The sequence below is a fragment of the Diceros bicornis genome, chromosome 22, assembly GCF_020826845.1.
Source record: "Diceros bicornis minor isolate mBicDic1 chromosome 22, mDicBic1.mat.cur, whole genome shotgun sequence".
NCBI classification, from domain to species: domain Eukaryota; kingdom Metazoa; phylum Chordata; class Mammalia; order Perissodactyla; family Rhinocerotidae; genus Diceros; species Diceros bicornis.
The window spans coordinates 23,152,159-23,166,533 of NC_080761.1; the positions used below are offsets into that span (position 1 = coordinate 23,152,159).

Below are 14,375 nucleotides of genomic sequence, written 5' to 3' on the forward strand. Positions count from 1 at the left end.
TCTCAGAATGGCAAAAAGTCACATAATAAGCCCTGCATCTCTCTCCTAAACTCTACCTACCTTGAACTTTTTGGAAGTCTTTTGCAAATCCAAGCTGGCTATGAGCCAGCTGTCCGAAGGGTCCTTAGCTGACCAAAGCAAGCGATCAAAGTTTTCACCTTCAAACCTCACATAGAGGTTCAGCCGGCTGGGATCTGACGGAGACCCCGAAGACGTGGTTATCTGGTAGACCAGTCGCAGGCAGCTCCATTCCTCAGCCTGTAACTCAGAACTTAGCAGCAGGGCTTTCTCCCCTTGCTTGGCAAAGGAGGTGTCCACATAAACGTAATGGCCTGGAAAGAGAAATGAACACAGGGAAGAGATCGATCTTCTGTTTGCAACTCAGGAAAATACTGCAGTCCCGTAAAGCTGGGGGCAGATATATCCTGCAGATGCAATTTGTTGGCCCACTGTATGTTGCCTGAACACTGGATCTCTGCCTTCTTGTGAAAAATTAGAAGGTCCAGCAACACTGAGGCCACTTTCACATGACACATGACAATAACAGAGCTGGAGCTAAGCAGTGCTACCTCTTCAGAGGATGGCACGTGGGGTCCATTTTGCCGTAATCCCCACTACTCTCTATTACCTCCTGACATTGAAGCCAAGTGTCTGCTGCCTATTATTAGCTTACAACAGGTTCATCTAGCACATTGCATTCATCTTCACCGTCCCCATATAGATATGAGTTTGAGAACACAGGCTAAGCGACTTCAGAATCTGGAAGAGCTGCACGAGCAGGTGAAACACCCAAGACTGGAATCGGATACCTCGGTGGACTCAATCTTCTCCTTCCGTAGCTCCCCTAGTGACTCAATCTGCATTTAACTTGCATCGTTATAGTAGACTGAATGGATTTGGTTACCTCAGATCTTGGGGCCTAGGCAGAAAAAGTTTCTTGTAAGCTAATTTTTTTATAAGACTCTCCTCCTCTAGACTTTTCCATGACCAAATCTCATAATTCTGCTAACTAAATGAGAAAGTAAATGCAAATATGTAGGACAGGGCTTGGAAAGCAGTGAAAACACTGGGACCAGCCATCACTATTTTCCTCTGCTCCATTTCCTCCTCTCCTCTCTCACCAGCTCCTTCCTCCTCTTCTCTGCTGTCTTCTCCTTCCCTTTTCCCCCTCCTCCTTCACCACCTCCTCCTCTCCTTTCCCTCTCTTCACTCCTCTTCCCTTCTCCTGCCCCCCTCCCCCATATTCCCAATATTGACACGTGGTGCTCTGCCAGCTACACCAGGATGTACAATAGCATTTCTAGGAACAAAAAAAAACAGAAAAGGATTGGAGCCAAGAACCCCAATTCGAGCCTTCCAAATCCAACTCTTGTCCTCGGCTTCCTATAGCAGTGATCTGACCTGCCTGTGGGTCTTGGGGACCCACTGCCTCTCTGGCCTGCAATCTCGAGCTTGCTCAGAGGGTCCCACATTGGTGGCCAGCATCCACTCTGCTGTCTTCCATCACGTGACCACTCCACACCAACATTATGGGCTCTCCAACATTAAACTCTTACTAGACAGGCCCTGAAATGCTACTTTGCTTTGCTTGGCGTTCTTCAGCCCCTCCTCCCACACTTGTTGCACCGGATGCTGATTCCAGTCTGGATCCTTGTCTCTGTGGCGAGTACCAACAGGCCAGCGCAGCTGATGACCGTCCTCACAGTTAGGGCACTGTCTTCAGGGAGCCTTGCCTACTTGTGAAGGGTTTCAAGATCAAGATCTATCTCCAGCTGGCAGTCTTTTAACATAGCAACCACCTACTGGGTGCAAACAGCAACTGCTTCTAGATGCCAACCAGGTATGCTCTTTGGAGAAATCTGGCCCTTGCAGTAATCGCCACCAACATCATTACCTCCTACATACAGTGAACACTCACTATGAACCAGGTGCTGTTCTAAATGCTTCACATGCATTTACTAGCTATGAGGCCTGTTGGGTTTTGAAGCACTAAGGCTCTTGATGTCAACCCTCTCTTGAATAAAAATGCTGCTTCACTGTGACATGAGGGAATGCATAAATGCCATCCTCCTTTTCCCACTCTCTGCTACTGCCCCAAAAGAAGAGACTCCAAGAGGGCTGGTAGAGGGGTGGGGTGGGGAAGGGGACTGGAGAAGATCCTGAGAGCACTTCAAACCTTTTATGAGGAAGTAGAGAGTTGGTACATGGGGAATAGAAGAGGAAAGAAACAAAGAACATCCCCACTGTGTCCATGGAAGTTCACAACCCACGCCAACTTTGCTGCCATGAGGCCCAATTCTCCCTGGGGCACTTCCCCAACTTCTCTTGTTCTCCCACTCCCTCCTTCCTCTCCCCATTCTAGAAGGAAACAACTTACAGCAGTGGTTCTCAAACTTGAGCCCAGAGTCACCTGGAGGGCTTGTTCAAACACAGATTGCTGGGCCCCCTCCTAGAGTTTCTAATCCAGTAGGTCTAGAGTGATGCTGCATTTCTGAAAGTGCCAGGTGATGCTGACGCTGGTGGTCTGGACCACACTTTGAGAACCACTGATATACAACAGCTGACAGAGAAATAGAACTCACTCTTTAGACCTCTTATGTATCAAAGAAAGAGCCAGCTACTGTAGGAGGGAGGAGACAGTTCTACTTGGAGGTAAAACTCAAACTGAAGTAAATGCATGTTATGGCAGATTCAGAGTCCATCTACAGGTGATTATCTTGATTTTTCAGTGAATGCCAAAAAAATCTCTCTTGACATAATGTCTCACTGTATCAGATTTTATTATAAGTATATGCTAATGATCTCATATTAAGAACCTTTGAGAGCACACACTATATAAAATGTATTATTTAAAATACCTTGAGGGAGGAAGTCAAGATGGCGGCGTAGGCAGACTCTGAACTCACCTCCTCCCGTGGACACAGCCAATATACAACTACTCGTGGAAAAATTACCCCTGAGACAGAACTGAAAACTGGATGAGAGGAACTCCTGCAACAAAGGACAATCCTAACTGAGGTGGAAGAGGCAGAAACTCCCTTCTGGAGAGGAAAAATGCCGCCTTCACAAGCCACAGCGCCTCACGGCCCCCGGGAGCAGCCCACAGGTACGTAGCCCTCCCTGGAGGCGCGGGGCCCTGAGCCGGGGAGCGGCCCCGCTGGGGGCATTTTGTGGACCCAGCACAATCGAGACAAGTGGCATAATATCTGACTATGCCTGCTGCTAAAACATTGGGGAGTCACCCCAGAAAAGCTGGTTAACAAAGAAACTAAAACCGGCTCTTAAAGGGCCCACACGCAAACTCATCCGTTTCAGAAAGCAACCTAAAATCACCAGAAAGAAAGGTGCACAGTGCTGTGGTGAAAAGAGACTCACCTAATAGGTCCTGAGTGCATCTCGGTGAGGGGTGAGACCTCTCCAGGGACTGGGACACTGGCGGCGGCCATTGTTGTGGCCTGGTGTGGGCGTGCTGACACAGACGCCATTGGAGTTCTCCCTGAGGCCTGCTAGCCCAGGTCTGCCCCACCCGCTAGAGCACCGACTTAATCCAGCTCACCCAGGGCAGGCAGCCCACCCTAGAGACTGGCCCCACCCAACAACAAGCCCTCAGGCAACGTGTGGGCCTGCATAGATTGGTGACTGGATTCTCTGCTGCCTGGCAACTGAGCCAACTTCAGCAGGGCAGGACGTGCACAAGGAGTGGGTGGAGAGTGTGGGGTGGTGGTGGAGTGTGTGGGGCTCCCACCCTGGAGAGACTGGGTCCGCTTAGGGAGGTCGAGGCATGCACACGGGCCAGGACTGTGTTGACTGTGGGTGTGGACCTGTGGGCAGCAGGGCTTGTCAGCTGCAGACTTGTGCTTCTCAAAGACCCACATAGGGGGTTTGCCCCACCTTCCAAAGCCTAAAACAATTGGGTACTCCTGTGTCTGAGGCCAGCACCACCCACCCCCCCACACCCCCGCCCAGCTGCAATCCTCAGAGAGCTGACAAGAGACCTAAAAGCTGGAGGCTTATAGCAATTGTAAGGCCCTGAGCCTAACAACATGCCACACTGGGAGCCTACTCACTTAAAAGAAATACTGCAACACAAATGCGGTATTAGAACTTTCAGCCAACTGTGCTGGGGCTCCCCACACCTGATAAAGAGACTGAAGGGCCCACAACAACTACAAGCAGCTGAGCATTACAACAACTGGCCAGGAGCATAATTCTGCCTCCCTGGGCGCCTACAGGGAGAGCAAACAGGCCACAACTGAAGGACACACGTAGCCCACATAGGGGTCACCCCTGGAACATTGAGAACTGAGGGAAGCACACTGCAGGCCTCCTAAGCCTCACTTACATAAGGTCACCTGTCCAAGAGCAGGAGACGTAGCTGACCTACCTAATACATAGACACAAGCACAGTGAAAGAGGCAACATGAGGAGGCAAAGGAATACGTTCCAAGTAAGGGAACAGGACAAAACCCCAGAAAAGGAGCTAAGTGAAACAGAAATGAGCAACCTACCCGACAGAGAGTTCAAACAAAGAGTGTTAAGGATGCTCACTGATCTGGGGAGAAGAATAGATGAACTCAGTGAGAATGTCAACAAAGAAATGGAAGATATAAAAAAGAACCAATCAGAAATGAAGAATACAATACTGGAAATGAAAAATTCACTAGAGGCACTCAAAAGCAGAGTAGAGGATACAGAAGAACGGATCTGTGAGCTGGACGAAAGACTAGAAGTAATTATCCAAGCTGAACAGGTAAAAGAGAAAAGAATTAAAAAGAGTGAGGACAGTCTAAGGGACCTCTGGGACAACATCAAGCGCACTAACATCCGTGTTATAGGTGTCCCGGAAGGAGAAGAGCGAGACAAAGGGGCAGAGAATCTATTTCAAGAAGTAATAGATGAAAACTTCCCTAACCTAAGGAAGGAAACAGATATCCACGTACAGGAAGCACAGAGAGCCCCAAACAAGATAAACCCAAAGAGGCCCACACCAAGACACATCATAATCAAAATGTCCAGAATTAAAGATAAAGAGACAATCCTAAAAGCCGCAAGAGAAATTCAAGTTACATACAAAGGAAACCCCATAAGGCTATCAGCTGACTTCTCAGCAGAAACCTTACAGGCTAGAAGAGAGTGGCACGATATATTTAAAGTGCTAAAAGGAAAAAACTTACAGCCAAGAATACTCTACCCAGCAAGGTTATCATTCAAAATGGAAGGCGAGATCAAAAATTTCCCAGACAAGCAAAAATTAAAGGAGTTTGTCACCAAGAAACCAGTGCTACAAGAAATGTTAAAGGGACTGATTTAAGGGGAAAAGAGAAGACCACAAATAGGAAAAATTATTTATTTCCATGATAAGAACGTAATGGATACAAATGCACAGAAAAGAGGTTAGATATGATATCAAAAACATAAAAGGAGGGAGGAGGGAAGTTAAAGAGTAGAGCTTTCAGACAGAGGTCAAACTAAAGAGACCATCAATTCTGTATAGAAGAAGAAAGGAACAGAGAAGGACTACTAAAACTCTGAGAAAAAAAAAAGTTAAAAAATGGCAGTAAGTACATACTTATCAATAGCTACTTTAAATGTTAATGGACTAAATGGTCCAATTAAAAGGCAGAGGGCAGCTGGATGGATAAAAAAACAAGACCCATATATATGCTGCATGCAAGAGACACACTTCAGACCTAAAGACACTCACAAACTGAAAGTGAAGGGATGGAAAAAGATACTCCACGCAAATGGCAATGAAAAGAAAGCTGGGGTAGCAGTACTCATATCAGACAAAATAGACTTTAAAACAAAAACTGTAAAAAGAGACAAAGAAGGGCATTACATAATGATCAAGGGAACAATCCAACAAGAGGATGTAACACTTGTAAATATCTACGCACCCAATGTAGGTGCCCCTAAATATATAAAGCAATTATTAACAGACATAAAAAGACAAATAGACAGTAACACAATAATAGTAGGGGACTTTAGCACTCCACTTACACCAACGGATAGATCATCCAAACAGAAGATTAATAAGGAAACATTGGCCTTAAATGACACAGTAGAACAAATGGACCTAGTAGATATATACAGAGCATTCCATCCAAAAACCGAAGAATACACATTCTTTTCAAATGCACAAGGAACATTCTCCAGGATTGATCACATATTAGGCCACAAAACAAGTCTCCATAAATTAAAGAAGATTGAAATAATACCAAGTATCTTTTCTGACCACAACGGTATGAAACTAGAAATCAACTACAGGAAGAAAATCAGAAAAACCACAAATACATGGAGAATAAACAAAATGCTACTGAAGAATGACTGGGTCAATGAAGAAATCAAAGAAGAAATCAAAAAATACCTGGAGACAAATGAAAATGAAAATATGACATGCCAGAATTTATGGGATACAGCAAAAGCGGTTCTGAGAGGGAAGTTTATAGCAATACAGGCCTATCTCAACAAACAAGAAAAATCTCAAACAAACAATCTAACAATGCACCTAAAGGAACTCGAAAAAGAAGAACAAACAAAGCCCAAAATCAGTAGAAGAAGGGAAATCATAAAAATCAGAGCAGAAATAAATGAAATAGAGACCAAAAAAACAATAGAAAAAATCAATAAAACCAAGAGCTGGTTCTTTGAAAAGATAAACAAAATTGACAAACCTTTAGCTAGACTCACCAAGAAAAAAAGACAGAAGGCACAAATAAGTAAAATCAGAAATGAAAGAGGAGAGGTGACAACAGACACCTCAGAAATACAAAAGATTATAAGAGAATACTATGAAAAGCTATATGCCAACCAATTTGACAATCTGGAAGAAATGGATAAATTCTTAGAATCATACAACCTTCCAAAACTGGATCAAGAAGAAGTAGAGAATTTGAATAGACCAATCACCAGTAAGGAGATCGAAACAGTAATCAAAAACCTCCCCAAAAATAAAAGTCCAGAACCAGACGGCTTCCCTGCTGAATTCTACCAAACATTCAAAGAAGACTTAATACCTATCCTTCTCAAACTCTTCCAAAACATTGAGGAGGGGGGGAAGCTCCCTAACTCATTCTATGAAGCCGACATTACCCTGATACCAAAACCAGACAAGGACAACACAAAAAAAAGAAAACTACAGGCCAATATCACTGATGAACATCGATGCAAAAATCCTCAACAAAATACTAGCAAATCGCATACAACAATACGTTAAAAAGATTATACACCATGATCAAGTGGGATTTATTCCAGGTATGCAGGGATGGTTCAACATTCGCAAATCAATCAACGTGATACACCACATTAATAAAATGAAGAATAAAAATCACATGATCATCTCAATAGATGCAGAGAAAGCATTTGACAAGATACAGCATCCATTTATGATAAAAACTCTGAATAAAATGGGTATAGACGGAAAGTACCTGAACATAATAAAGACCATATATGACAAACCCACAGCTAATATCATCCTCAATGGTGAAAAACTGAAAGCTATCCCTCTAAGAACAGGAACCAGACAAGGATGCCCACTGTCACCACTCCTATTTAACATAGTACTGGAAGTCCTAGCCAGAGCAATCAGGCAAGAGAAAGAAATAAAAGGGATCCAAATTGGAAAGGAAGAAGTGAAACTGTCACTATTTGCAGATGACATGATTTTATATATAGAAAACCCTAAAGAATCCACCAGAAAACTTTTAGAAGTAATAAACGAATATGGTAAAATTGCAGGATACAAAATCAACATAGAAAAATCAGTTGCATTTCTATACACTAACAATGAAGCAGCAGAAAGAGAAATTAAGAATACCATCCCATTTACAACTGCAACCAAAAGAATAAAATACCTAGGAATAAACTTAACCAAAGAGGTGAAAGATCTGTACACTGAAAACTATAAAACATTGCTGAAAGAAATTGAAGAAGACACAAAGAAATGGAAAGATATTCTGTGTTCTTGGATTGGAAGAATTAACATAGTTAAGATGTCCATACTTCCTAAAGCAATCTATAGATTCAATGCAATCCCTATCAAAGTTCCAACAACATTTTTCACAGAAATAGAACAAAGAATCCTAAAATTTATATGGAACAAGAAAAGACCCCGAATAGCTAAAGGAATCCTGAAAAAAAAGAACAAAGCTGAAGGTATCACACTCCCGGATTTCAAAATATACTACAAAGCTATAGTAACCAAAACAGCATGGTACTGGCACAAAAACAGACACACAGATCAATGGAATAGAATCGAAAGCCCAGAAATAAACCCACACATCTACGGACAGCTAATCTTTGACAAAGGAGCTAAGAACATACAATGGGGAAAAGAAAGTCTCTTCAACAAATGGTGTTGGGAAAATTGGATAGCCACATGCAAAAAAATGAAAGTAGACCCTTCCCTTACACCATACACAAAAATTAACTCCAAATGGATTAAAGACTTGAATGTAAGACCTGAAACTATGAAACTTCTAGAAGAAAACATAGGCAGTACACTCTTCGACATCGGTCTTAGCAACATATTTTCAAGCACCATGTCTGACCGGGCAAGAGAAACAATAGAAAAAATAAACAAATGGGACTACATCAAACTAAACAGCTTCTGCACAGCAAAGGAAACCATCAACAAAATGAAAAGACAACCTAACAATTAGGAGAAGATATTTGCAAACCATACATCTGATAAGGGCTTAATCTCCAGAATATATAAAGAACTCATGCATCTCAACAACAAAAAAAAACTACCAACCCAATTAAAAAATGGGCAAAAGACCTGAACAGACATTTCTCCAAAGAAGATATACAGATGGCCAACAGGCACATGAAAAGATGTTCAAAATCATTAACTATCAGGGAAATGCAAATCAAAACTATAATGAGATATCACCTCACGCCCGTCAGAATGGCTATAATTAACAAGACAGGAAACAACATGTGTTGGAGAGGATGTGGAGAGAAGGGAACTCTCATACACTGCTGGTGGGAGTGCAAACCGGTGCAGCCACTATGGAAAACAGTATGGAGAGTCCTCAAAAAATCAAGGATAGAACTACCATATGATCCAGCTATTCCACTGCTGGGTATTTATCCAAAGAACTTGAAAACACCAATGCATAAAGATACATGCACCCCTGTGTTCATTGCAGCGTTATTCACAATAGCCAAGACTTGGAGGCAACCTAAGTGCCCATCAAGAGACGAATGGATAAAGAAGCTGTGGTATATATACACAATGGAATACTACTCAGCCATAAGAAACGATGAAATCCAGCCATTTGTGACAACATGGATGGACATTGAGGGTATTATGCAAAGTGAAATAAGTCAGAGGGAGAAGGTCCAATACCGTATGATTTCCTTCATTAAGTAGTAGATAATAACAACAATAAACAAACACACAGAGACAGAGATTGGATTGGTGGTTACCAGAGGTGAAGGGGGAGGAGGGTGAAAGGGATAATTCAGCACATGTGTGTGGTGTTGGGTTGTAATTAGTATTTGGGTGGTGAACATGATGTAATCTATGCAGAAATAGAAGTATAATGATGTACACCTGAAATTTATACAATGTTATAAACCAATGTTACTGCAATAAATAAAAAATTTAAAAAAAATACTTTGATATTATACAGTATGAAGGCTGATGCTATCTATTGAGTGATTTTGACATCTCAGCATAAATGTTGGCTATTTCAAAATATTGAGATTTTACATGTAAATTACAGACTCAAATTCATTTTTAGGTCATCCTGGGTGAATGTGCCTATTAGCTTCATTACAATCCATCCAAAGATTTATCTACCCAACTGATTTTGCATCCACTCAGCAGAATAGTGCGTTTTTCTAGATCAAATAACTAGCCAAGGGCTACCCACCTCTTCTACCACTGCCAAGCTCAAGACAGATTTTCTTAATTAATCACTAGATTTTTTTCCTGCCCAGCCTGGATATAGCCTCAGAATCCTGCTAAACACAGCATGTAGCCATTCCCAATCAATCCAAGTTGGCACTACTCGTTATTCTTGCTTGTGGCTTCAATGTCAGAGTATATTTTGTGGTCAAGTTAGAGCTAAACTAAACTAGAAGGAACATGGTACATTTGGAAGAAGTTTTAGAAAATGAAAAAAGAATGAGGAAGATATTGGTATCAGGAATGGTGCCTTACTCCGAACTGTCGCTAATAAAATTGCTATTCTAGAACAAATTGATAATGTTGTTGGTGAGTTGTTTCTTCTTATTTTATTAAAAAGAATCATTTTACCACTGACTGAGTTAATGAAGTTTTCTTTGTGAGATATTTCATTTATCCGATCCTAATGAGATTGACACCTGGAAGTTAACCTTGGACGTAAATTACATACACTAACATTCACCCTTTTAATACAATTCAGTGGTTTTCAGTATATTTACAAAGTTGTGCAATCATCACCACTATCTATTTCTAGAATCTTTTCATCACCCCAAAAGGAAATCCCATACTCATTAGCAATCATTCCTCAATTTTCCTTCCCCCTAGCCTCTGGAAACTATGAGTCTACCTTCTGTCTATGGGAATTTGTCTATTCTGGAAATTTCATATGAATGGAATCATATAATATGTGGCCTTTTGTGACTGGCTTCTTTCACTTAGCATAATGCTTTCTAGGTTCATCACATTGTGGCACGTATCTGAATTTCATTCTTTTTTGAGGCTGAATAATATTCCATTTTATGGGTATACCACATTTTATTTGTCCAAACATCAGTTGATGGGCATTTGTGTTGTTACTACTCTTTGGCTATTATGAATAATGCTGCTATGAACATTTATGTGCAAGTTTTTATGTAGACATAAGTTTTAATTCTCTTAGGTATATGTTTAGAAGTGGAATTGTTAGGTTATATGGTAACTCTATGTTTAACTTTTTGAGGAACTGCCAAACTATATTCTAAAGTGGCAACACCATTTACATGTTCACTAGCAATGTATGAGAGTTCCAATTTCTCTACATGTTCACAACATTTGTTATTGTCCATCTTTCTTTTATTATAGCCATCCTCGTAGATGTGAAGCGGTATCTAATTGTGCTTTTGATTTGCATTCCTCTAATGACTAATGATGTAGAGCATTTTTTCATGTGCTTATTGGCCATTTGTACATCTTCTTTGGAGAAATGTCTACTCAAGTCCTTTGTCCATTTAAAATACTGGGTTATTTATCTTTTTATTGTTGAGTCAACAATAATATATATATAAGAGATTCTATATATTCTAGATACTAAATCTTATTAGATACATGATTTGTAAATATTTTTTTCCATTCTCTGGGCTGTCTTTTCACTTTCTTGATGGTATCCTTTGAAGTACAAAAGTTTTTAATTTTGATGAAGTCCAATTTTCTATCTTTCCTTTGGTTGTGTGTGCTTTTGGTGTCATAGCTAAGACATCATTGTCTAATTTAAGGTCATAAGGTTTACAGCTATGTTTTCTTTTAAGAGTTTTATAGTTTTAGCTCTTACATTTAGGTCTTTGATCTATTTTGAGTTAATTTTTGCCCATTAAGCTGTCTTGGAGCCCTGTTGAAAATCAATTGAACATAAATATATTTTATATTTATAATATATATTTATTTCTGAACTCTCAATTCTATTCCATTGGTCTTTGTCTATCCTTATGCCAGTACCACACAGTCTTGCTTACTATAGCTTTGTAGTAAGTTCTGAAGCTGGGAAGTGTAAGCCCTCCAACTTCATTCTCTTTTTCAAGATTGTTTTGACTATTCTGGGTCCTTTGCATTTCCATATCAATTTAAAGATCAGGATGGGAATAGAGTAAGTTAAAATACCACAGAGCTCGCTGTTCTTACTGATATTTAGTAGTTTTTTTTGAATAAATGCTCCCAAATGTTGCAAGTCTTTGGTTAATTTCAAGTTCTTAAAAAATTGATTTTGACAATTGTTGCCAGTGTTTTCATTGCTTTCATGGGCAATGGAGTCCTTCCTCCACCATTTCTGCTGCCATCACACTCTTTCCCCATCTATTCTGAACAACAAGAACAGAAAACAATGCTTCAGAGATGTTAAAGTAAACAGAAACAAATAAGAAAAAGGCAAAGAATGGCAGAAATCACAGGCGGATTGGGAGGTTGACTATAATGTATCAGGCCAAGGGTCTGGGGGAGATTTACTAGCCACAGTGTTGGAGACATGACGACAGGAGGGGAAGGGAGGATCCTCTCCAAATACTGCTGCTTAGTCTATTTGAACTGATTTATGAGACATTTATCAGAAATGATAAAATCTTTAAAAGGGGTCAGAAAAGGGCCATAAACTTCCAAACATATATATATTTTTTAAAGTAAGTCAGCAATCAAAACCAATAATTAAACCATCCTGCCAAAAAGGTCAGGTTCCACGTTTCTGAGGATCTGAACCTGTCTTCTAGTCACATGCAGGCATCAGAAAACAACAACAGAAAAAGAGTGCTGTTTCAGGGAAGGCAGACATAAAGAACAGAGTTTTGAGGCCACACTCAATCGCTGGACACCTCTGCACAGCTAGGGCTCAATGTGTTAATGACTTCTGATAGCCAAGGCACAGCATGACAGGCCTATATCCCAGGCCATCACTATGACAGTGTGACCAGGGCATGAATCATGGGGTACCTTGAAATTCTATTTGCTAATGAATGTACTGTCCTTCAAGTGTGATGATCAAGATGGGGTGACCATGTGGTACAGTGGACCCCACCCAGGATTTGCAAAGTATAATCTTGTTTTAAAACTTTATCATGCGTACATTAACTGCATCATCAGTTTCTTTATCTGCAAATGGGAATAATAAAACAGTGAGTCTATTACATATATATTCAATATTTGGGAAATCATTCAACATACTCGGAAAAAACCAAACCAACCGAAAACAATCCAACCACTGCAATGTGTACATACACATGATATAAATTTTTCATACAAATAGCCCTAAATGGAATCTATTTTATATATTTCAACACAAAAAGGAAAACTGGCTGTGTTGTACATAGAAATGGTAGAATATATAGAAAACCATGTACACTATATTGTGTGTATAATTTAAGGAACTTTGAAGAGCAATTTTGATGGTGTCCAGATTTCACCTGCTGTGCTGATTTTAAAGCTCAAGGGAGAGATGACTTTGTATCTACAGGGTTGTAGTGAGAATCGGATGAAAATTATGTCCATAGAAATGCACTGTAAATTGTAATGTTAATTGCTACTTATTTCTGTTCCCATCGTCAGAGGGAGGAGCCCTTTAGTTGCCCAGGGATAGTAGAAATTTATATTGCCTCCTTACGTTTTTCCAGTAGAGTTAGAGCCGATATGTGTTCAGGTAGCAGACCAGCAGCACATTTTCAATACTGGTAGTAGAATAGTCTTCATTCATTTCACTGTAATTGACACTTGGATGTTGAAATCTACACCCTTGGCTTCTTGAGTGGTAGCCCCTCCTGGCTGCCCATCCTCAGCAAGCCCCCTCTTCACAGCTAAGCTCCCCAGCTCTCACCCAGGATTAATCATCTCTATTAATAATTAATATGAATATTAATTCAGCATATTTACCCTTGTATGATTCTGGCTGAGACCTCGTGACCCAGGTCTGATAACAAGGCCTACTTCTCTATTTTCTTTAGCTCTTAGCACCTTGCGTATCTAAGACAAGGACACCGCCTTCTTTTTGGCAGCTTCCTTCTCAGGGCTGAAGTCCAGCCCCTAAACTCAAGTGAGGACCTTCTGACCTGCCTGTGGAAGCAGTACAGTGGAGTGGGTAAAAGTGTGTGGTTATCACACCAGCCAGATGTTGGTTCAAATCCCAGTCACGTCACTTAGAAATTATGTCACTTTGAGCCAGTTGCTTATACCATCTGAGACTCACTTTCTTCACTGGTAAAATGGGGGTGCTAAAATACTGACTTGGCAGAGTTTTAAAGCAGATTAAATAAGATAATGAAAGTAAAGCTCTTAGCACAGTGCCTAAAGGCACATGGTAAGCTGTTAATAAATATTAGCTCCTATTTTTCAGATATCCAATCAGCATGCTCCTTCTGACGGTTGCCCATCTCATCATCTCACATGGGGCCTCCCTGACACTAAATGCTGCTTATTCTATCTGCTGCCAATTGTCCTGCTCTTCTGACACCAACTTCTGCCCACTGTCTAGAAGATCCCTCTGCAGCTGGACCCAGTCTCCCTAGTGCCTGCTCTACTGCTGTGGACACACCTTTTACCATGTCTCCGCCCCTCCTGGTCTGTCCCATGTCCTTGCCCAACTTCATTCTCTGCTGTGAAAATCATCTCTGGGATCTACCATTTGATCAAAGCAGCCTGGACAATAACACATACAAAACATTTAGCA

General features: G+C 40.9%; 1 protein-coding gene across 1 annotated transcript in view; it reads right to left on the bottom strand.

The window, feature by feature from the left end:
* The window catches only part of MAMDC2 (MAM domain containing 2), a 163,463-nt gene that overhangs the window by 85,265 nt on the left and 63,823 nt on the right, over positions 1-14,375 (bottom strand). Inside the window, exon 3 of the mRNA XM_058565691.1 lies at positions 61-332. Within this exon, the coding sequence (XP_058421674.1) occupies positions 61-332 (272 nt within the window). The remainder of the gene's footprint in view (positions 1-60; positions 333-14,375) is intronic.